At 33.3% G+C, this 26,914-nt stretch overlaps 1 protein-coding gene across 1 annotated transcript; it reads left to right on the top strand.

Moving 5' to 3' along the window:
- Window positions 1-1,285: 1,285 nt before the first annotated feature.
- Window positions 1,286-1,954, top strand: LOTGIDRAFT_75793 (hypothetical protein; the record flags this gene model as incomplete). Its single annotated transcript, XM_009062552.1, has 1 exon — window positions 1,286-1,954. A coding segment is annotated over one exon (669 nt), but the record flags the coding sequence as incomplete, so codon positions are not given.
- Between the last annotated feature and the right edge of the window lie 24,960 nt (window positions 1,955-26,914).

Below are 26,914 nucleotides of genomic sequence, written 5' to 3'. Positions count from 1 at the left end.
ATCAACAACATTTTCCAACTTTAGAACATCTTTAACATTACAATGACCTAATATCTTATGTCATTCTTTAACAATCACAATCGTTCATTATAATCCAAGGAAGAACCATACCGATAATCAATGAAATAAGTAAAAATATTTGATACGAATTTGGCCCCTGTTCATTGAAACGAGTTCAATTTTTAGCTGGTAAATTGAAGAAGGCACATTTATTAAAAATGTCATTGAAATTTGAGGGAATTGAATTAGGAAGAAGGAGCCTCATTCAAAGTTTAAAAAAAAACGACGAAATAATTAATAGGTTATATTGTCCTTGATTTATCAATTAAAGAAGACCCTTCTGCCAAATGATATTTTTATTATGAAAGATAGCTCGCCAGGCAAGTTAATATACGCCCACTGGCAGCTTTGCTTTTAAATAAAAATATTTGGCTGTAAAGTAACAATTACCAGTATGAAATATTCAACCTTCAGTCATACACTGAATAATATTAGTTAAATCAAAATTTGACAAGAATTGGGTGTTTACGGGCTAAAACATTAACACGTCTTGTAGAACAAGGGCAATAACTCATACTAAATATTTTTCCATTCATCCGATCTTCGATAGATTTCATCCTTGGTTGATACTCACACCAAGTTTCATCAAAATTCATCAAGAATTGCGTCTTTTAGAGTGTTTTGCTTGCTAAAAATTAAACGCATTTTAAGAATACGGGCAATAACTCATAGTAAATATTTTTCGATTTTTCTGATTGAAGATTGTACTTAATTTGAAATTCCGCCGTGCTAAATTGAATAAATGATTAATAATTTTCTTTTTCAGATGGATAAAAACAAGAAACTGTTCATGGTGATCACTTTGTGTGTTTGTTTTGTTATTGCATTCTATTTCAAAGGAACAAAAATTTTACAACCACACATCACCAAATTACACCAATACGTTTATCAAATGACTGATTATACGCAAGTATTTGTTAGCAATTCTAGTACAGGCAGTTTAAAAAATAAGCATAAAACAATAATTATGTTAAATACTCCTCAGTGGTTAGCCGGGAAACTAACATCAAATATGTTTGATAAATGTGAAGTATCCGCATGTACATTTCATCATAAAACACCATTTAAATATGTCAATGAAAGTGATGCTGTTATTTTATATGCAGAGGGATACTCTTCCAAAAGATTGTTGGCACGAAAACCCAAAAATGGACAGATTTGGATATTTGCCGTGTGGGAATGTCCATATTTGTCTCATTCAGGAGAATTTAATAAAGCAATATTAAAAGACAAGGTTAATTGGACTATGACTTATCGACTTGACTCGGATATCCCAGCACCTTATGGTATTGTGAAGAATACCAGTGGACAGTCAAACAATTACAAAGAAATTATGGCAAGGAAAACAAAATTGGCAGCTCAATTAGTAAGCCATTGTCCAACGCAAAGTTTACGTGAACAATATGTCAAATCATTAGAAAAATATATACCAGTAATGGTTTATGGGCGATGTGGACCCGAGAAGAAAAGGAGTAGCGGAACACATTTGTTTCTGGAAATTGAAAAATCTTATAAATTTTATTTGGCTTTTGAAAATTCTTTGTGCCGTGATTATGTTACTGAAAAATTTTTCGAGTGGCAAAACAGAAGTATTGTTCCTATAGTGAGAGGTGACGGTAATCATGAACATTTCTACCCCAAAAATTCTTACATAGATGTGAGAAATTTTAAATCAATTTCTGATTTAGCCAAATATATTAAATATTTAGATAGAAATGACACAGCTTATATCGAATATTTGAAAGCAAAAGAAAATTACGTTCTTACTGATAGTTTAGGTACATCTATAGTAAAATCATTTTGTCAATTGTGTAAGATGGTACACAATCCTGATAAATACAGGCATATTTACTCTAATGTTCAAGATTGGTATAGTAATGGAACTTGTAGAAATCCGACTGATTTAGAAATAAACAAAAAAGTATAATTAATTTGTATTGAAATAAAGTGTTTTAATCATTACTAATTATCTGACCTTCAGTATGACCCAGAGCTCCATAATAAACTATAAGCCCTTTGGAATCTTCTACAAGGCGATTTACATTGCTGATATTTATTTTTTTAAAAATGGATAAAACATAAATTTCTGCTGCAGCTGTGTCCGCTAATGTTCGTCACTTCCATTTCCAACGTCACCGTCACATACAGCTAGTCTAGGTCTCAAGAAACATAGCAGGAACAAGGATCTACAAAATTTGACCACAATGTGATACTTAGATGTGGATACGCAATAAGCCACAGCGTATCGAAAGGTAGTCCAGCAGTTGTCTGAAGGAGAGCATCAGCCCTTTACTTTAGATGATGGATTTACTACCCCCAACAGCTTTGAATTAGAATTGTGTCCCATTATAAAGTATTGACGAAGGAAATTCCTTCAGTATCCTCTGAAATGGCTGCAGCATTGAAAAGCACCAATACTATCAAGGGAAAGGCAGGACATATTCTCAGTACATTCGGCGAGCAATTGATCCACTCGGCTACGGATCTGATGACAAGACAAGCGCAGTGGATCAGTTGCCACAGCAGACGAAATAAAGGAGGCATTCGGAAAATGTTATCAGAATTTTTTGGAAATCAACAAATGTCTGAAATGTTGCTCAAGAGGATTTTTCGTTAAGTAGGTACTGTTTCAAAGTCCCACCATTTTGTGATTTCGACCTGATATAGATCAAATGTAAAAAGGCGATCCAGCTGTTAATGAGCGACATACGCTAAAACCTTCTCTAGTTAGCCACAAAAACATCCACGTTACATTTATTAGTCAAAATAATGTTTTCTACAAGATGGTGTTCTATAGCTCAATAACTCATATTGGTATCTAGGATAAATTTTGTTTATCTATTAGACTAAAATCTAGTTTAATATTGAGTTGCACAAACGCTTTATATTGTCTCCACTTATGCTGTAGGGATAGATTGCACTTGCTGACTAGATCTAAATATGTCATTATAGACTTACACTGAAAATGTTTGCTATAACATGGTGTTCTATAGCTAAAAAATGCATATTGGCATCTAGGACCAATCTTAGGTATAAATTCTAATTGAATATTGTGATATCAGGTATTTGAATATGCAAATTTCATTATCAAGTTAATAATTGTATATATTGTACCATTGTTGTAATTTTTGTACCCTGGCTAATTGCCACAAAGTGGCAATAAATGAATTGAATTGATTTGAATTGAATTGAATTGAATATACGTTCTACAAATGCATTTTAAATCGATACGGGGAGTTTTTAACTCTCTTGAGCAAGTAGTAAATGTAGAGATAATACAAACCAAATTTGAAGGATGTATTTTCTCCCCAGTTGTCACAATTTAAAAACTGCATACTATAAAAGTCGTAAATAAATTTGACCAATTTGAACGGGCAACACTATAAATGCAATGTCTATTGATTGCAGATGCTATGATTCTCCGTTTTGTTTTATTAAGAATTAGAAGCCCGTGAACTCTTTTCAGGGATCTGAGACAAGGCATTTTCTGCTGAAACATTTTTTGTGATGAATCGTAAATTTTACCTGCAAAATCAAAATAGGACTATAGTCCAACGCGGGAATTTTTGCTCATCAGAGTACCGTTAAAACATAAAAACAACCAGTCCATTACAAATTACAAAACCCCATTAATTTCATTTCATTTACATTTTTAAGAGTATACAAGTTCAAGTCATAAGAGGGTTTGACTAATCTCCTCAATGGAACAGATGAAATGAATAGAATTTTACGTCCTACTTTTCTGCTTGAAAATGTAATGGACTGGTTGTGTTCATGTTTACTTTCTGCATCATGTGGGCTAATGAAGACGGGCAACGCCATGAAGAGAGCTATGAGGGACATTTATGCCAGAACAGTGGCATTAGCTTGCTCATTTTCGATTTCTAACTGTCAATGGATCTTAAACGTACACAGCTTGTAGCACAGGGGTTTCTGTTTATTGTCCAATGTGAACAGGGCAGTTACAGCAAAGGTTTGATTTCTTCGCAGCAGTAAAGCGTTCATCTGCTGGCAAAGTACACTGGAAAGTACTATGTCCTCCTTTGCAAAATTGGCAAAGTTTTGTTGGTCGCTGAAATGGTTTGGTTCTTTTCCCTTGAGGTGGTTGTTTTGAAGATTGGTGTGTTGCTGACATGGATGTAGCAGTTCCAAATAGATTTTCAGTTTGACTGTCATGGTTAGATATTTTAGACTGATGAGATGCAGACTTCGGTCTGGATTGTTGACTAGGCTGGGCAATGTAGGCAACCCGTTCCAACTTCTTCACCTCCTTATGAATGCAATCTAACAACTGGTCAAGGCTAGGGTTATCATCTGGGTACTGCTTCAAGACTTCTGCAAGTAATTCAGAATGTAGTTTCTCCAACAGTACTGGAACATTAAATTCACCATAAGCTACAGCATGTAATCCAAGTGTTGACAATGATCTAACATCAGCGTTGATACCATCATAGAATAGTCTGAGAGATGCAGCAATATATTGTTGTTTAGTAGCAAACACAAGTGCAGTACAATGTGCATTTTTGATAGCAGTCTTATTACCAAAATTGTCCAGCAATGTTTGCACTAACAGACCATAATTATCATCACTGGCTAAAATTCCTTCAACACTACGTTTAAATGATTCAGAATGTTGGCCCTTCAGGTAGTTGAATTTAGTTACGTTAGAAATGTCCTCACATTCATGAATCTCGCTTTGAAAAACATCCCAGAAACTAGTCCATTTTTGTTTGTCACCAGAAAATATTGGCAAGTTCATTTTAGGCAGTTTTACAGAAGATTGTTTTGACAGCTTACCAAAAATCTTTGGAGTTGATGTTTTGGAACTAACTTTGGACAGGAAATCAGCAATCTTATTCATGATTAATCCATGATTGTCGTACAAGATGTCACATTCTTCAAAATCCTGATCAGCCAAGTCACTGCGATCCATTTGCATGTGTAAATCTTGAATTTCCTCATCCAAACGATGTAATTGCTCCTTGGATTCAACCAGTTTGTTCTGAATTACTTTTAAAAGTTGAATACCATCCACATCTTGGCGCTCAATGATAGAACAGACGCGTTCCCTCGTAAACAAACTTCTCAAATTTGCCCTTTTTCTCACTGTTGATTTTGATCGGCGAGAGCTTTCTGTTCCGTAGGCATCTTTATAGAATACTTCAGCAACAAACAAAATAAAAGTTCTCAAATCTCAGAAAAAGTTCTTCAAATCACCCAAACTGTCCTTACTATGATCACCAAACGAAACTACAAATTACTATCATTTTGGCCATCACAGTCCACTGCAAATTTACGCACACCCATCAACCACTCTTTCGAAAGTATAACGATGAAATGTTAATAGAACTGCGACATATTTGTTGAATACCGCAACTCAATTTCATTCAATCACCAACACTGTAAAACGTTCATCACAGCACCAATTTTGTGGGAATATGTGCTCCACAAAGGTCTGGGTAAACTTCACGTTGTGTTTTTTAAACTTTTAATATAACAGCATACATCATACAGTATTTACAACTTAGCTGTTTCGTCCCAGTGACCAGTTGTCTTATCCGTGATGGTTCATTTTACCTGAGATCTACCCGATTCATTCTAGTTGACAATTATTTTATGTCTTGTCCCTGGTGGTTCATCTCGCCGGAGAATTACCTGATTCACCCACAATGACAGTTCTACACTGTAAAAAAAATTTCCTTCGATTAACTGAAAAATTCCGGCAGCTGAGTTACCAGAATTTAAACGTTGCCTTCAGTTATATAACAGAATTTCTTGTAAAATATTTGCTTTGAATAACAGAAATATTTTTACGACAAAATTTGTTAAATTAAAGAATGACTAATAATATTTCCTGTAATTAACAGAAAATAGGAAGGATATTCTGGTAAATCTGCTGCCGTAAATCATTTTCATTTTTCTGTTAAATAATAAAACGTTTTTACTTTATTTGTTTATTGATTTTATTTGTGCATCTAAAATAATCAGAGCAAATGATGTTAACTACACCTTTAGTTATACATATACAACTGAAAATTTGGGCGTATAAAAACAATCTCTTGCATAAAATCAAATGATGAACTTGAAATACATACTCATCACTAATGACATCTTTAACATTCTGATAACTAATGACATTCTTATAACTAATGACATCTTTATAACGTTCTAACTAATGTCATCTTCATGAAATTCTGATTTAACTAATGTCTTTTTTTTTTATTTATGTTATATTTTCTCCACATTGCCCATATTTTATTAATATTGACAGAACTTTAAGGACCTGTGGTCCAGTAATGCTACTACTTCTGGACATAGTACTTTAGTGTTCCACAAGGTTATAAGACTCGCTCATCCAGCGCAATACAGTTTATGTTGCAACTCTTATCATTATTATAAGGCCTAATTGTTTTTGATCTGCACAGTTAATTGTTGCCCGTTCGAAAGTAAGGCCAAGTCTCACAATGCTCCGTAACTTTTAGCTGGTAAATGATGGCAGAACAGGAACTCTAAAAAAATGAAAAGGTGACATACCTGAAAAGATAAATTTACATTGAGAAAATATTTGTTGTGCTTACATTAAGATTAGGCTTCAAACTCAAAGAGTTGGCCTACCAACCTACATGTAGTAGGTCTAGTATAGTAGAAAAGTAACAGGCCTGCATTAGGCTAGACCTAGCCATAACGCACAAGTTGCGGTAAGTGTAAAAGATATAGGTCTAGCTTAGATATTAGGGATTGTGCACCTTACTAAACTTAAAAAGATATTGATAATACAGTTAGTGAATGATTTTGAGAATGACTGGCGACACTCGACGACGACAGGGTCACTATCTATTAGTGATGGGCCGATTGTCGCAAATAATCGGTTGTCGATCGAATTGGGACAATCGATTTAGAACATGAAAAATCGATCATCGGTAAAGTCATTTTCAAACACACCTTTCAAAGCTATTTTCACACGAACAGACTGACTGGTATGGTAGACGACATGGAAGAAGGTATAAAACACATTTATCCCCATCTAGGAGACAAAACAAGATGGGGACAAAACAAAATCAAAAGTATGGAAATACTTTGGCTTTCTAAAGTTAATGAGGACGGGCTATCCATCAAATCCAATCTATATATGGCATCTGTCAAGTTAAAAAAATAACCATATGTAAAACCATTCTAAAAAAGACTATTTTTGGTATTAAAAAGACAACAATGATGAAAACTCATGTCATTCCTTTGATTTATTTCATAGAAACATTCTATAACTAGCATATGGCAGACGACGTTTCAGTACAGTAGTAGAGTACCGTTGTTGAAAATATTATCCCCTTTTGAAATTGTCTGAACATCCAATATCATTAATAGAATTTCACTAATTACCCAGTTTGTCATAGAATGATCAAAATCATACATGTCTTTATTTTTAATTACTCTTACAAAGCACAAGGTTTCCAGGAGTGTTATGAGTTAAGTGATGGATTACAGCAGTTATATTACAGTCAAGTATCTGGGTGAATCATACCTCTGTTAAGCACCTCCCTCGATTATTAATCGGTTAGTCGATCGGTCAAACCTATGTAAACCGATAATCGATTATGATTTTCAACCGATTTCCCATCACTACTATCTATACCAGGCCTAGACTAACGTAATAGGTAGTCAGTGTAGTAGGGCACTGGATCTTTTAGTTCGAGGAATCCAGGGTCCTATTCGCCCCTCGTTTTCGAATCTATTAAGGCAATTAAAATGCACTCACCTATGAACCAACCTATTTGTATTCAATGATCATTTCCACTCTACCCAAGACCAAATAAGATAGTCTAGTTCATCGTGTGGGATAAATTTACGCCATTTTGTCGTTGTTCCCACACGCTAAAAATTCAGTAAAACAAGCTGCATTTTGTAGTTTTTGACAAAGGGTGATAATAGAACAGGAATGAGTGGTGGAATATCGGGTCAGCATTTAAAGTTCTCCATGCATCTCACTTCACCATATTAATTTAATTTAAGAAATTCACAAAAATCCCTTTGACGTTGGACAAGAATCATGTCGGCGTGACGGCAGACTGACCTCTTGTCTTTACCGGCGATAATTTGATTGGTTGGTTAAATTACGACGTCATACTTTGATTGACAGATCAGATCTATCAGAACGCAAATTACGTCATCCTTGATAAGATGGCGACGCCATTTGAATGACTGCCATTAAACACTTAATAAACAGCAAATGGTCTTAAAACTGCCCTTTTTGGAAATGTGTGAAAGTCAAATTTCTTCATTAATTCCAAATCTAATGATGTAAAATATGATTAGTTTCGAGTAAGTGGTTTTGAGAAGGAGGTTTTTCAAGGTTTGCGTTATATAAGCCTCGTTCTGGATTCAATTAGTATTATCAGAGCCTATATAGGCTCTGGTATTATATAATTTTTTATAGCCGACTCGTGAATAAGGTCTATACACGGCCTTTGATTTGTATGCGTATCAAAGATTACCATAGTTCGCGGACCCAATTTTGAACCTGTCATGCACTTTCCATTAATTGTTATTGCCAATGTGAATTTTCTGCATGGTGATGGGTGTGGGTTGGACCAATTTACGGTTGACGAATTAGACTGACCCAAATTACAGATCAAAATCATATTTTCCGTAAATTAACAGCGATCCTGTTATTATTTTCCGTAAGAAAACATAATAACGTTCCTGTCAAAAAAATAGTATGCCCACGCATGCGCAGGTTTCGCTTATTTACAGACAAGTTTGGCCATACATGATAATAACACAAAATTTACGTAAATTAACTGACAAATAACGTAATTGTTGTTAAATGACACAACGACCAAGATTATTTTACGTAAAATAACATATTTCTTTACTGTGGAACTAACATTCTGTTAATGTAAGAACAAAGTTCGTAAATCAACAGAAAAGTATGTATATCAGGAGAAATTTACGTAATACTATATCAACAGAAAATACAAAGTAAATTACTGTATATCTGTTCCCCAGTGATTCATTTATACTCTCATTAACTCAATTCATCTCAGTTCTTTCGTGTCTGTTCGCTGGTGGTTCAGTTCATGTCCTCGATCGACCAGAGAGCATCGGCGATTGTTGAAGCTTACGACGTCAGGGTTAGTTGACGGAGCAGATTTACCTCCCATAAAAAAATAATGATTTATTACGTTATATCACGTGATAGCTCCTCTACCAATATATAACCCAATGTTCCACTCAACAAGCACATACGCATGAACCGTCAACCAAACGACATTTATTTTATATTCAGTTCAAAATCGATAGGAAAGCGATATATTTGTATAGCATCTCTGTGTGTTACTGTTGTATTTCTTGGAATTATTACACTCAAAGGAGATTTTATACCGGATAAAATAGCCCAACAGTTGGAAAGGGTAAGTAGACAGGTGCCCGTTGTTGAGACTATATTTGATAACACTACTACAATCCTACATTTTTAATTTCGTGGAACTTTATGTTTGTGGGGTGTACGATAAGTGAAAAAATATACGTCCTTTATACATATTCCTCGAATCGACTAAATATCTGGTAAAATGGAACAGAATAATAACAGATTTAGAGAATTAAAGGAAAGTAAAGTACCGTGGCCCATTGGGGACATTGCAATTTTTTTATTTTTCGACGTTTCTCAGTGGTTTGAGAGCAGAAGAACTGCGGAAAACAGGAATTGAAATTGTGAAAATTCGAGAAACCGACAAAAAATAGAAGGAATGGAGGGAAATAGAGAAACTTTAATTAGAAAGATGACACAAAATACATAAAAATCGCAAAAATTCATAAAAACAATAATTAATCAAAATCGTAAAAATAGTTAAATAGTTAATAGTTTGTGATTTTTATGTATGTACTCATATTCACAGTTGCTCAGCTGTAAAACTTAAAGGGATACTACGTCTTAGGATGGACATAAAATTTTAATTTTGCTCAAATTTGGCCAATAACAGTATATATAAGTGGACTTACCTGTTGTCTTAACTATACATCAAAATCTCTCTATAATCCGCTATATCCACAAAATCAAGTAATTAATAATAAAACGCTTAATACATCCATTTAGCGATTTTCAAATCGTGAGTCTAGGAAATCCGGTGTAATTTTCAAGGGGAAGTAACACTCAAGTGGGGTTTCCCGCGTCCTTGACCGCTACTCTTGTATTGACTCTTGTATTGTATTGTCATTGTCAGACATATTTTGAAGACGGAATAATAATGCCTCGTAGGAGATTAAGCAATCGAAAGCAATTCGTATAATTTAGAATGAATACTCCACCAATAACACAATTGTCGCTTTTTCAAACTTGATATAGTGTGGGATGCATACTTCTTTAACAATGGTCACTATTAAACACAAATATTAGCCACGGGACGAGTGTATTCTAAGACGTAGTATCACTTTAATAGCAACTTTCTACTTGCCGACAACATGGAAGAATAGAATATTAGACTAGTCACGTGATTGGCTCCCACCTGACACTTAAAAATATTTTATCAGTAACCGACAAAATATTATTTAATCGTAATACAGCTCTGGGTGTTGGTTACTAACATGATAAAAAAACTCAAAAGGATGTAGTCGAACCCACTTATTCATTATTCAGATTCAATGATAGTGATTCCAGTTTCTGAACTGTTAATTATCAAACGGATTTCTTTTTTCATTAAAGTGTGTGAAGTAATTCTTTATATTTATTATCTGATATAGTGAATGAAATAAATTGCTATTCATACTGTATAAGGTTGAGTAGGTCTATACGTTGTCAATGGTCTTTTGTTCAAACTGGATACTTTTCGGGTTATGTTACTATGTTCATAATGGATTTTTGTAATGAATATAACTTATAATTGCTTAATTTTAGAAAAGGGGATTAAACGCAATTCTAAATTTGATGAAGATTTTAAATTTTTGTTGTGCGTGTGCGTGTTACCAAATGTTTTGGTTCTTATCCAAATTTCTGTCCAGCTTTATGTCGGAACACGCCCTGCATCAGTACTGTAAAGGAAACAGTTCTAGTTGCAGTGCGTTCTTCGAACACTGCTTGTTTTGCAAATGTTTTTTTTTTTTTCGAATTCTGCTGCCATTGCCCAGTCTAAACTACGCATGCCACATACTCACTTTTACGATTTCATTGTAAAACTCGTAATACTAAATACCAGCTAAGTATTGATATAAATATTACACAAAAATCATACTGCATATCATTGTGTTTTTGAATTCATTGCATAACTAAAGCGTTGCAATTTGCGTCCGATTTAAAGGTGGATTCATTCAAAGCATCTAATTGTAACAAGAAAATCAAAAGTGTAAAACAGACATGTCTAAAAGGTTATTTCATGTTGAACATCGTTAATTCCATTTGCATTGTTATACATGTATTGTTGTTGTTATTATTGAATGTTATCTCAAAATATCAACTTGTCATTCTTAGCTGGGTAAACCTCTATTAACCACCACCCCTTAGTAAGCAGCCACTTCTTGACTGACTGGCTGGCATTCCCTTGACTGGCTGCTTTATACAAGTTGCACTGTAATATGAATATAACATTTTTTTAAACCGGAAATGATGTAGGACGAAAACGTTTTTGCACTGCATTGTTTTGCAAATGACTATTTGCAGTGCGTTCTTCGAACGCATTTTCTTCCAACCGGAAATGACGTATGACGTTAACCATTCATTACGTATTTCGAATTACTGCTATAATTCTGCATCTATTTTGACCGAAACTTTTGTTTTGTTCATTACTTTAAACCAATGACTAAAAGATAGCACTTTATAAAATTTCACATTTTGACTTTTGTCGCTGACTTTTTTTGTTTTAATTTTAGCGTTTTTTTCAACTTCTACAATTTTATTTCAATCGGTCTAAAAATTTAATAGATAAGCATTTTGATTCCTGACAATCTATTTTCAAAATTTCGATATCACTTCCGGTTTTGACGTCGATCGCCTCTAAGCTTGAAATTTCAACTTCCGGAATTTTGTAGGTATTTGAAAAATTCTTTTTGAAATTAGTTAAAATTGTCCCTATAACAATTTTGGAATGAAAAAATTTGAACCGGAAGTAACGTGTTAGACGCCATCTTGATGTGACCAATTTTTGTAAAAATCGATATTAAGCTTCAGGGGTAAATCTGATTTGTGTGATTTTGGTGTGTAAAGAATCTGCAATCGATTGCTAACAAACTTAGGAAGCCGATTTTTGAATTTTGGATTCGTATTTTTTATGTTTCCGGTTTTATGTTTTCAGTAATTATCAAAAATATTAAGGCTCATATCTAGTGACTTTGACCTTTGGTGACCTTGTGACCTGAACAAAAGTTGTTGCCCCTGACGAGATATATCCGATGGTATCCTCACTTTTGTTGTGCATCGTTAACTTCCGGTTCTACAGCCATTGGAAAATCACGATTTTTAATTTTGAAGAGCTCTGTCACGTGACCTAATTAACATACGACAAAAATTCTTATATATTCTTTGAGTGCATAAAATCTCCTTTTTGGTGATATATCACACTTGATATTTTTATCAAAATTTAGCGTTTTAAAAATCGAAAATTGTGTACTGACTTCTATAGTAACTGTGCGTAAAATCACGGTGTCTATAATTTACCGACAGTCACCGTTGCTCTAAAAAAAAGTTTAACTACGAATATCTCATGATCTAATGATTGTAAAGACTTGAAATTTTGAAAATTATTTAACAATGTAGACATCATCACAGACAAATTAAAATTTTTGAAGTGGGCGTGGCACATCCGGTGTGCATTTACCTTTACCTGAAATTTTTGCAATTGTCATAACTCGCAAAGTTTGTAATTGTCATCCTAAACATTTTGCATGAAAGTAGATCACTGCTTAGGACAATTTGTGATAAGATTACAGTTGTTTGCGTTCTTTACTTTAAAAAAGGGAACAGGTTTAACAATTTTAAAAAATTTTATTTTTGAACTTTAACGTAAATGACCTTGACCTTTGCATGGTCAAAGGTCATTGATCTAAGATGACCATTCTTACTTTGATTTTTGATATGCAACATATACTTCCGGTTTTACAGACGTCCGAAAACAGTTTTGACCTCAACAAAGGTTGTTGCCCATTACGAGATATATCTGATAATATTTTCACTTTTGTCGTGCTCCGTTAACTTCCGGTTCTACAGCCAATTGAAAATCGCGATTTTTAACTTTAAAAAAAGGTCTATCACGTGACTTAATTTATATAAGCGAAAATTTATCTTTAGTCCTTATTACACGCAATCTATTCTTTCAAATGATATATAACACTTGGTATTTTGATTCAAATTGAATTTGAAAATTTTGTATTGACTTCTATAGTAATTTTAACGGTTTCTATAATCCACCGACAGTCACCGTTGCCTTAAAAAAAACTTTCAACTACGAATATCTCATGATCTAATGATTGTAAACACTTGAAATTTTGAACATTATTTGACATTGTACACATTATTACAGAAAACACAAAATTTTTGCAGTGGGCGTGGCAAATTCGGGTTACTTTTACCTTTACCATAAATAATTCAAATTGTTATAACTCAAAAAGTTTGCATTTTTCACCATCGAAATTTTACAAAAAATTAAAGCACTATTTGGGACAATATCTGATAGAGTTACATTTTGTTTAGGCCTTTTACTTTAAAAAAGGGAATAGGATTTACAATTTATAAAATTTTGATATTTTGACCATTTACATGCATAAACTTGGTCTTTAGAAGGTCAAAGGTTATTGATCTACGATATCCATTCATACTTTTATCTTTGATGTCCGACATATATTTTCGCTTTTACAAACGTCCCAAAACAGCAATTTTCAACACTTTTAAGGCTTATATTCTCTTTTATTTGACCTCTGTTGACCTCTTGGCCGAAACACAAATTTTTGTACCTTTCCAAAAATATTTTCATTTTTGTTGTGCGAATTTAACTTTACAGCTATTTGAAAATTCGACTTTTTACTACCGAATGTTAAGACCTTTTAGTACCGAATGGTATCAAATTCATGCGTCTTTTCACTACCGAACGGTAAACGGTTTAAACGATTTGTTCTACTATTGAACGTTTACATGCTTTTATCGATGTATCAGGTTGGATGCGCACTGCTTCGGTACCGTTATAACGGTTCTAGTTGCAGGGCGTTCGTAAGCGAACGCCTGCTTTGTTTTCGTAACGATTATTTTTTTTTTCGTCAGCTAGGGCATTTCTCGGTACCAGAAATAGGTGCGACAAAACGGACTTCATGACGTTTTCTAACTCGTGGCTATTCACGTATTAAATGTAAAACGAAAATGTTCTGCGCAACCGGAAGTGAGATAGCAAAAAACCGGAAATGGACTGTAGAGGGCGTATTTATCGTTCGATTTTTCTCGGGTTTCCTTTATTATAATTCTTAGTACAAAGGACATATGATAGCAGTTGAAAATATTCGATTTTCCAAAATTCGTTCGATACTTTTTTTTGTCGAAATTAATCGTAAAATGCTATTTCGGTTGCTTTTTGACGGATCGATTTGAAATGTTTATGACGTAGACCGTCGGTATGTGCAAATAATTCTGCATAGTCAAAAAATGTTCATCACTTCCGGTTTCGATATTAGTACTTCCGGTGAAATTGAGTTATGTCAGAAATGACATATGCATAAGCTTAGAGTCACTAATACAAAGTGTTACAACTAAAAAAAATTCGTACCGGAAGTAACATATAGGTCGCCATATTGGTTTGCCTCAATATGCAAAACTTGCTATTTTGGAGCTATTTATTATCCGATTTGAACAATTTTGGTGTTAAATGATAGAATTAACGTTTATCTAAAACTTGTTGAGGACAGAATTTTGATTTTCGGTTTTGCCTTTTTTGTACGACCGGATATTTTTTTTCAAAGTTTGAAGGCGTATACCTCATGACCTTGATCTTTGGTGACCTTCATATTTACTATGATGATAAATTGTGACCTTGAATATCTGATGACCTTTTGACCTTTGGGGTCAGACAATCATTTTCGATTTTATAGGGGTTTAAAAATGGTCCATTTTGAACCTTTGCAGTGCTGTATCTCGTAGCCTAATAGTTATATATATAGCAATAATTCTTTCAAATTCATAATGCTGAGATTCTGAGCTTTCCAGTGATATACAACATGTCTATGTAACATGCATATTTAAAAATTACATTCGTTTAACATTGTGGTATCAAATTTAAGTTGGTTAATGAGATGTCAGTATAGATAAAATGCCTGAGTTTGACATGTCCGTTAAAGTACCATTCTCCCCAATTTCTATCAGAAAGTTCGTTAACTCCAGGCACTTTTGGATATTTGCATTTAGAGATGCAGAAAAGTACTTACATCCATGTAATTGCAATAGACCAACTTAGTATGTACCCGAATGTCATAACACGCCCTGCATCAGTACTGTTATTAGTACAGTTCTAGTTTTTTTTGCAGGGCGTTCGTAAGCGAACGCCCTGCTTTGTTTTCGTAACGATTATTTTTTTTTTCGTCAGCTAGGGAGCTTATTTCTCGGAACCAGAAATAGGTATGACAAAACGGACTTCATGACGTTTTCTAACTCGTGGCTATTCACGTATTAAATGTAAGACGAAAATGTTCTGCGCAACCGGAAGTGAGATAGCAAAAAACCGGAAATGGATTGTAGAAGGCGTATTTATCGTTCGATTTTTCTCGGGTTTCCTTTATTATAATTCTTAGTACAAAGGACATATGATAGCAGTTGAAAATATTCGATTTTCCAAAATTCGATCGATACTTTTTTTTGTCGAAATTAATCGAAAAATGCTATTTCGGTTGCTTTTTGACGGATCGATTTGAAATTTTTATGACGTAGACCGTCGGTATGGGCAAATAATTCTGCATAGTCAAAAAATTTTCATCATTTCCGGTTTCGATATTAGTACTTCCGGTGGCATCACTTCCGGTGAAATTGAGTTATGTCAGAAATGACATATGCATAAGCTTAGTGTCACTAATACAAAGTGTTACAACTAAAAAAATTCGTACCGGAAGTAACATATAGGTCGCCATATTGGTTTGCCTCAATATGCAAAACTTGCTATTTTGGAGCTATTTATTATCCGATTTGAACAATTTTGGTGTTAAATGATAGAATTAACGTTTATCTAAAACTTGTTGAGGACAGAATTTTGATTTTCGGTTTTGCCTTTTTTGTACGATCGGATTTTTATTTTCAAAGTTTGAAGGCGTATATCTCATGACCTTGACCTTTGGTGACCTTCATATTTACTATGATGATAAATTGTGACCTTGAATATCTGATGACCTTTTGATCTTTGGGGTCAGACAACCATTTTCGATTTTATAGGGGTTTAAAAATGGTCCATTTTGAACCTTTGCAGTGCTGTATCTCGTAGCCTAATAGTGATATAGCAATAATTCTTTCGAATTCATAATGCTGAGATTCTGAGCTTTCCAGTGATATACAACATGTCTATGTAACATGCATATTTAAAAATTACATTTGTTTAACATTATGGTATCAAATTTAAGTTGGTTAATGAGATGTCAGTATAGATAAAATTCCTGAGTTTGACATGTCCGTTAAAGTACCATTCTCCCCAATTTCTATCAGAAAGTTCGTCAACTCCAGGCACTTTTGGATATTTGCATTTAGAGATGCAGAAAAGTACTTACATCCATGTAATTGCAATAGACCAACTTAGTATGTACCCGAATGTCGTAATACGCCCTGCATCAGTACTGTTATTAGTACAGTTCTAGTTTTTTTTTTTTGTCTACTTCTGGTCACGCTCCCCAGCCAAAACTGCACATGTCACACATTTTCTGACACTATTATTTCTTATACTTTGCGTGTCGCTACTGTTTAAATGTAAAATGACGCATTTTCTTCCAACCGGAAATGACGTATGACGTTAACCATTCATTACGTATTTTGAATTACTGCTCTAATTCTGCATCTATTTTGACCGTAACTTTTATTTTGTTCATTACTTTAAACCAATGACTAAAAGATAGCACTTTATAAAATTTCACATTTTGACTTTTGTCGCTGACTTTTTTTGTTTTAATTTTAGCGTTGTTTTCAACTTCTACAATTTTATTTCAATCGGTCTAAAAATTTAATAGTAGATAAGCATTTTGATTCCCGACAAAAATCTATTTTCAAAATTTCGATATCACTTCCGGTTTTGACGTCATTCGCCTCTAAACTTGAAATTTCAACTTCCGGAATTTTGTAGGTATTTGAAAAATTCTTTTTGAAATTAGTTAAAATTGTCCCTATAACAATTTTGGAATGAAAAATTTGAACCGGAAGTAACGTGTTAGACGCCATTTTGATGTGACCAATTTTTGTAAAAATCGATATTAAGCTTCAGGGGTAAATCTGATTTGTGTGATTTTGGTGTCTAAAGAATCTGCAATCGATTGCTAACAAAACTTAGGAAGCCGATTTTTTAATTTTGGATTCGTATTTTTTTTATTTCCGGTTTTATGTTTTCAGTAATTGTCAAAAATATTAAGGCTCATATCTAGTGACTTTGACCTTTGGTGACCTTGTGACCTGAACAAAAGTTGTTGCCCCTTACGAGATATATCCGTTGATATCCTCACTTTTGTTGTGTATCGTTAACTTCCGGTTCTACAGCCATTGGAAAATCACGATTTTTAACTTTGACGAGCTCTGTCACGTGACCTAATTAACATACGACAAAATTTCTTATATATTCTTAGAGTGCATGATCTCTCCTTTTTGGCGATATATCACACTTGATATTTTTAATCAAAATTGCTCGTTTTAAAAATTGAAAATTTTGTACTGACTTCTATAGGAACTGTGCGTAAAATCACGGTGTCTATAATTTACCGACAGTCACCGTTGCTCTAAAAAAAAGTTTAACTACGAATATCTCATGATCTAATGATTGTAAAGACTTGAAATTTTGAACATTATTTAACAATGTAGACATCATCACAGACAAATTAAAATTTTTGAAGTGGGCGTGGCACATCCGGTGGGCTTTTACCTTTACCTGAAATATTTGCAATTGTCATAACTCTCAAAGTTTGCAATTGTCATCCTAGAAATTTTGCATCAAAGTAGATCACTGCTTAGGACAATTTGTGATAAGACTAAAGTTGTTTGCGTTCTTTACTTTAAAAAAGGGAACAGGTTTAACAATTTTAAAAATTTTTATTTTTGAACGTAAATGACCTTGACCTTTGCATGGTCAAAGGTCATTGATCTAAGATGACCATTCTTACTTTGATTTTTGATGTGCAACATATACTTCCGGTTTTACAGACGTCCGAAAACAGCAATTTTCGAAACTTCGAAGGCTCTTATTACTTTTATTTAACCTTTGTTGACCTTTTGACCTGAACAAAGGTTGTTGCCCATTACGAGATATATCCGATAATATTTTCACTTTTGTCGTGCTCCGTTAACTTCCGGTTCTACAGCCAATTGAAAATCGCGATTTTTAACTTTAAAAAAAGGTCTATCACGTGACCTAATTTACATAAGCGACAATTTATCTTTTGTCCTTATTATGCGCAATCTATTCTTTCAAATGATATATAACACTTGGCATTTTGATTGAAATTGAATTTGAAAATTTTGTATTGACTACTATAGTAACTTTGCGTAATTTTAATGGTTTCTATAATCCACCGACAGTCACGTTGCCTTAAAAAAACATTTAACTACGAATATCTCATGATCTAATGATTATAAACATTGGAAATTTTGAACATTATTTGACATTGTACACATTATTACAGACAACACAAAATTTTTGCAGTGGGCGTGGCAAATCCGGGTTACTTTTACCTTTACCATAAATAATTCAAATTGTTATATCTCGAAAAGTTTGCATTTTTCACCATCGAAATTTTACAAAAAATTAAAGCACTATTTGGGATAATATCTGATAGAGTTACATTTTGTTTAGGTCTTTTACTTTAAAAAAGGGAATAGGATTTACAATTTATAAAATTTTGATATTTTGACCATTTACATGCATAATCTTGGTCTTTAGAAGGTCAAAGGTTATTGATCTACGATGTCCATTCATACTTTTATCTTTGATGTCCGACATATATTTTCGCTTTTACAAACGTCCCAAAACAGCAATTTTCAACACTTTTAAGGCTTATATTCTCTTTTATTTGACCTCTGTTGACCTCTTGGCCGAAACACAAATTATTGTACCTTTCCAAAAAATATTTTCATTTTTGTTGTGCGAATTGAACTTTTAACTTTACAGCTATTTGAAAATTCGACTTTTTACTACCGAATTTTAACACCTTTTAGTACCGAATGGTATCAAATTCATGCGTCTTTTCACTACCGAACGGTAAACGGTTTAAACGATTTTTTCTACTATTGAACGTTTACATGCTTTTCTTTCCGGTAAGAAATCCCATTGTGACCTTAAAATGCAACGTTTTATCGATGTATCAGGTTGGATGCGCACTGCTTCGGTACCGTTATAACGGTTCTAGTTTTCTTTTATTTTCTAATTAACGGCTCTAATTTCGATCTGATTTTGATTTTGAACTGAGTTGTACAGGTTAGCAATTCAAGAATTTTAGAATTTTGACTTTTGTCGCGGACTTTTTGATTTTCAAAAGTCTATTTTTTTTTTTTCACTTTTACAATTAAATTTTGATCGATCTGAAAATTTACAGGTAGATAGACATTTTGATTGCGAAGTATAATCAATTTTCATATTTTCGATATATATCTGGTTTTGACGTTATTCGCTTTTAAACTGAAAATTTCAACTTCCGGAATTTTGGAGATATTTGAAAAATTCTTTTTGCAATAAGCTAGAATTGCCCATGCAAAGACACATTATTTCAAAAATCCGACCCAGAAGTAATAGGTCAACCGCCATATTGATATGACTAACTTTTGTAAAACGAGAAATTGAGCCTTAGGGGCTAATCGGATGTGTGTGATGTTGATGTCTATGTTATCTTCAATCGATTGCAAACACTTCTCAGGAAGCCGACTTTTGAATTTTTATTTTGCTTTTCTTATATTTCCGGTCATATTTATCCAGTGAATGCAAAATGTTTAAGGCCCATAATTCGTGACCTTGACCTTTGGTGACCTTATGACCCGCACAAAAGTTGTTACCCCTGAAGAGATCTATCCGATGATGTCTTCAGTTGTGCAATGTACACTTCCGGTTTTACAGCCATTTGAAAATAGCGATTTTTAATTTTAAAGAGCTGTGTCACGTGACCTTATTTAAATATGACAAAATTTCTCATATATCTTTATTACGGTTTATCTCTTCTTTCCAATGGTATATAACACTAGATATTTTTTTTTATCAAAATTGCGCTTTTTAAAATTTGAAAAATCTGTACTGACTTCCATAGTAACTGTGCGTAATTTGACATTTGCCGTAAATCTCAAGCTTTTAACATGAAAGTATGAATATCTCATGATCGAATAATTTTAGACGCTTGAAATTTTTAACATAGCTTAGCATTGAAAACATAATAACAGATGTGACAAAAATTTGTGGATGGGCGTGACACATCCGGGATAGATTCACATTTACCTTATATATTTGTAATTTATTTACTCGCAAAATATGTAATTGTCACCTATAATATTTTGCAGGATTATAGGTTACTAGTTTGGCCAATATGTGGTAAAGGTAAATCTGTCTGGGCTTTTTACTTTTAAAACAGGAAGAGGTTTTATAATTTACTAGATTTGCATTTTGACCTTTAACATGGATGACCTTGAAAAGTTGAAAAGGTCATAGATCTATAATGTCAATTTATACTTTGAGCTTTGATGTCCGACGCCTACTTCCGGTTTTATAGGCTTCCAAAAACAGTTCTTTTCTAAGGCTCATATCTCGTAACCGTAACCTTTGGTGACTAGTGGTCTGACGTAAGGCCATAGCCCTTGGCGAAATCTATCACATGGTGCCTTTGATTTTGTTGTACAATGTTTACATCCGTTTTTATAGCCATTTGAATATTGCGAATAAGACAATAATACAAGCCGAGTGCCAGGAATATTCTTAAATGTTTGGAACATGGATTCCTATATTTCAAAGATTCTAAATAAGGAAGAAACTGACCCAATCCACACAAAAAAGATCAGTTCTAAAAATGAACTTTTTCATTTTTAGAAAAAATCATTAAAAAATGTGTATTGTATCGGTGACCAGTGAAAGTTTTAAAAGAAACATAAGGGTTATATAACGTTGTAATACATAATTAGTATAATAGAATTGAATGCAATGAAGAAGCTGGTTTTCTTGGAAGGAAACATGCCACAGACCTTCTTTTGCTATTTTCTAGTCAAAATAGTGGACAATTATTTGTTTAATGTATATTAGCACGATTTTGGCCATCCAGAAATGAGTGGTGGAATATGGCTTTTTTTCTATTTTTTTTCATTTATCAGCTTTAATTTGCTGTTTATTACTGTTTATTACTTCACGCTTATAACTACAAGATAGACAATTGAAAAAATCGACAATTTTGACTTTTCGATTGTGAAAAGAAATGTGGAAGCCGATTTTTGAATTTTGATTTTGCTTTTCTTTTATTTCCGGTTAAAATTTTTCGGTAATGTCCAAAATTTCAAAGGATTCTATTTTGTGACCTTGACCTTTGGTGACTTTGTGTCTTGAACAAAATTTATTGCCCTTGGTGATATCTATCCAGCGATATATTCATTTGTGCTGTGGAATGTTTACTTCCGGTTTTATAGTCGATTGAAAATTACGATTTTGTATCTTCAAAGAGCTCTGACACGTGACCTAATTTACATACACCAAAAATTCTTATTGAATCTTACTAGCGTTCATCTGCCCTCTATAACGATATATAACACTAAATATTTCAATCACTATTGCGCTTTTTAATATTTGAAAATTTTGAAATTGTTTCAGCCGACTCAATTCTCTCATAAGAGACCACCTCCAGTAAGGGACCGTTTTTGAATTTACCCCTGCGTGGTCTCTTAATAAATAAAATTAAAAACGAAATAATCCGAAATATTCCTTCAAACAATTGCGCAAAAACAAACCTCAACCGAACACAAGACTAGATTGCGATAGCTTCTACTCTAGCTTTAGTGAGTTTCATGAACAAAATCAACCAGATTACTTGGATATTCCAAATTGTGATTCGGAAATTCGGGAACAATGTATTAGTGAAAATGAAGTAGAACATGTCATCAGAAATATGAAACGTGAAAAAAGTGTTGGTGAAGATTAACTGTTAAACGAGTATTTCATAGAATATCGAACCTTTGTAGCCCCTTTACTATGCAAACTTTTTAATTATGTATATGCATGTGGTGAATTTCCATGTGCATGGGCTAAAGGGTGATCCCAATAATACGCTAAATTATCGAGGAATAACCCTTCTAAGCCACCTGGGTAAATTATTTACTTCGATACTAAATCACAGAGCTACTAGATTCAACGAAGAAAATAATGTTGTATCTGATTCATTTTTTGGTTTCAAACCGGGCCTTGGCACAACTGACGCAATATTTGTTCTCCAGACTGTAATCAACAGATACACATTCAACAGGAAACGACTTTACTGCTGCTTTGTGGATTTTTCTCGGGCCTTCGATTGTATAAAACATATCATTAAAAGGAACATAACCAGAAAGTTTCTGAAAATCGTCAATTCTATGTATTTGAAACTATGTCCTAATGTTAAGTTTAAAGGTGAATTTTCTGAATACTTTAAGTGCCGAGTGGGCATAATGCAAGGCGAATCTCTTTCACCTATTTTATACTCTCTGTATGTCAATGACATTGAATCAGAACTCTTAAATGGGAATTGTAAATGATTAACACTAAACGATATCAACCTTTATCTGATAATGTACGCAGACGACACTGTTTTGTTAAGCGAAACACCTGAAAACCTACAAAATATTTTAGATGTTTTAAGTCATTATTGTGTTATGAATAATTTAAATGTTAATGTGAGCAAAACCAAAATACTCGTGATCAGAAGAGGTAAAAATATAAAACTAACATATGTGTCGAAAATCAATGACATAATTATAGAAACTGTCAACAGTTTCAACTATTTAGGCGTTGTAATCGATTATAATGGAAAACACACTTTAACACAAAAAACAATAGCATCTCAGGGTGATAAGGCATGCTTCATACTTCAACGTAAAATTCGAGAAAACAATTTCAATATTGAGACCAGCTGTGCATTATTCAATACTGAAGTCCAATATTAAATTATGGCTCTTAAGTATGGGGTTATAACCCTGGAGAGTATGGGGTTATAACCCTGGAGATGATATTGAAAAAGTTCATACCTAATTTTGTAAACGCATTCTCGGGGTAAAAACGTCAACAAATAATTGTACTATTTATTCTGAACTAGGGAGAATACCTTTATTTGTAACAAGAAAATATCAATTAATTAAGTTTTGGTTAAAACTGTTAAGTACGTCGAACTTAGTCCTAAGAGCATGTTATGCTGATATGCTGAATGGACTTCTCATTTCTAAAGGCTATAGTCCATGGATAGATTTTATAAAGCTCGGATTTTCCTATGTATGGTCGCAACAGCATGTTACTGACGAAAAGAGGTTTTTAAGTGAAATACATCAGAGAATTAATGACGTGTATTATCAATCTCTTCATGAACAAATTAAGTCATCATCTAGATGTCTTACATATCGCCAGTTAAATGTACATTCTAACATACAATAATACCTGAAAAAAACAATTCTTTATAAAAAGTTTAAGCTCTCATTCCCTTGAGATAGAAACAGGAGGGTACAGTTAGCTTTCAAACATGGATGATGAATGATAAACATGATTTATATTCTGTTTGGCCAAATGTTAAGGGAATTTTAACAATATTTAAATGACACAAGTTTTAACTATAAATGAAATTGTCTGTTGCAAAAATAAAGCTTTTATGAGAATACGAAAATGGTTAAATAAGAGGCAATATCATTATTATTATCATTCTTTTTCACGTTTACATGATTTTGCATAATGAAACTGGGGACACACAAGAGAGAGAACCTAACCTATTTTGTATTATATTTGAAGAAATCCTAGTAATATGGGCGTCTCTAAATATGTAACATATCTTACAAAACTTAATTTTTATTATTATAATACTCCTTGTATGAATGTGTGTGAATGTTTTCATTTATATATTCTTTTTTTATCATTTAAGTTATGCAGCATCTAAAGATGCTTACACTTAACTGCAGGGGTGTTAGGGAGACTGAGAACTGATCTGTTTGATGTACTTCGAGAAAAACAATTCAATATCTACTGTATCCAAGATTTTAGAATCTAAAGTTATCCGGTCACAATGGGGGTATGGTTTATTTTTTAGTCCTGGTAGATCTGATTCAAGAGGTACAGCTATTCTTTTTAATAAAAACTTTCAGTATGAAATCCTTAATTTTGAAATTGATGATATTGGAAACCTAGTTGTATTGAAGTTCAAAATAGAAAATAAACATAACTTTCTCTTAATCAATATATATGGACCTAATCAAGACAAACCAAATTTTTATAACGATATTGAAACGTATCTAAGTAATTCAGATGTAGATTTTAAAATGATTGTAGGAGATTGGAATTTAGTCCAAGACATTGACTTAGACACAAATAACTATAAACATATAAATAACCCAAATACAAGAAAAGCAGTATTATCTTTAAAGGAAAATTTTGATCTAATGGACCCATTTAGAAATATTAATCCAAATTTAAGAAGATACACCTGGCACAAAAGAAAATCCGGTTAAAAAAGCTAGGCTTGATTTTTTCTTAGTAAAGAACTTATGAAATTGGTCGACAAAATAGAAACCTCATCTGGCTACAGAACAGAACACTCTTTTATAGAATTAGATATTAGATAAAAAGACTTCCTTCGTGGAAGAAGCTTCTGGAAATTCAATAATTCACTACTAAAAGACAAAGTATGTGTTAGTCTTATTAAAGAATGTATGATTAAAGCATCTCAAGTCACTCGTTGTAATACATAGAATACTTGTTGGGGCAGATAACTCTTTATGTACTGATTGCGTTCATTTTACAGAATATTAACAAACATAAAACGAAATAATATAAATATAAAGAACGAAATATTGTTGAGTGTTGACTATATCTTACACTGCCGGGGTTGATTACCAAAGTAATGAAAGGTAATCAAAAACATATACTGTTCAAATAAAATGTTCAAATAAAATGTTCAAATGCACAAAATAATTATGTTCACATTTTAACTGTCACTAGAAATTACTTCTAAAGGGATAAGATGCTGGATAGGTCTACGCATATGGATTGGTTTCTTTGCATTTGCTGTTGACAAAACTAATAGCGGACCAGCAAAATCGATGCCAGTATTTGCAAATGGTGGTTCATCACTAACTCTACATTCAGGTAAGTCTGGCATTAAAGGTGGTGTGTAGGATTTTCCTTCGAACCGTTTGCAAACTACACTGCGTATGAATTTCTTAACTGCGGAACGCCCATTTAAGATCCAATGTGTGGTACGAACTGCATTCAGAGTATCTTGAATGCCATTGTGATGCACTTGATTGTGTCTTTCTGATACTAAAAGTTCTATAAAACGGTGATTTGATGGTAGCAGTATTGGATTTTTTGCGTTATAAGGAATGTTGGCATTGTTGATACGACCTCTGCTACGTATGACGTCATTTCCAAATATAATCCGAATTGTTTGATGTAGGTTGTCGTCTTGTTTCCATTATGTAGATTTTCAAACTCAGAGTTAAATGTTTTTCGTTGAATTGTCTTTATCCATTCAGTTCAATTACCTTACTCATTCAGTTTCAGCATTCTGATGCGCTGATATGTTTATCTGTTGCAGCTGGATGGCGCAATAATGAGATGGGCAAATCCGGCCAATGTTCAGCTGATAGTTTCAAAAATGGAGGGCCTTCCCACCACTTTGGATTATGTAGTAATTCCTGAGCTTTACATTTCCATTTCATTTCATGGGGAAAATGCGACCAATCTATAAGCTCCCAAAAAGACCTAAACTCCCTACATTTCATACATTCTTACACCAAAAGACCTAAACTCCGTACATTCCATCAATTCCCTCCCAAAAAAGCCTAAACTCCCTACATTTCATAAATTCTTACACTAAAAAAAGACCTAAACTCCCTATAAATTCTTACACCTATACACCCTACATTTCTTACACTAAAAACACCTTCAATCAATTTCCTACATTCCATCAAAAAAAGCATATTAAAAATACCCTTATATAAAAATAACATAACATTTTTAATAGCCTCGTTTTAAGTAATGTTATTTTTAGTCTAGAAACTTCTAGAAAAGGGAGATAACTCTTTTTTAGATAAAAAAAAAAACAGACCACAACTTCTTCGTTAAACTAACTCATTTAAAAATAGGATGAGTTTAATTCTAAAACACGAACAACACAGATTCGAAGATTATTCGGGCGACTTTTCTACATTATTTTCTTTAGGTAAAACAATAATTCCAAAAGTAGCTAGCTTTGTTTCAAACAACAAATCACTCATTTCAACCGGAGCGAAAGCCGTCGGCTCAATCGCGCAAGCGGGAAAGAGTATAAGCGACGCAGTGAAACAATCTGACGAATTGAAAGAATTACAACTAATAAGAGATCTGCGAAACAGGAGATTAGAAGAAAGGAAAGGAAAAGGCTTTAAAGTTATAGGATAAAATGATAGTCGCTCACGCTCCAAAAACTTATTTTGGTTCTCTTCCTGGATTTCCATGGGCGAAATATCCCAGAGAAAAACATCTTC

The sequence above is a fragment of the Lottia gigantea genome (assembly GCF_000327385.1).
Source record: "Lottia gigantea unplaced genomic scaffold LOTGIsca_52, whole genome shotgun sequence".
In the NCBI taxonomy this organism is placed as follows: Eukaryota; Metazoa; Mollusca; class Gastropoda; family Lottiidae; genus Lottia; species Lottia gigantea.
The sequence above is the reverse complement of the archived record's forward strand: the minus strand, read 5'-3'. Positions and strand labels throughout refer to the sequence as shown.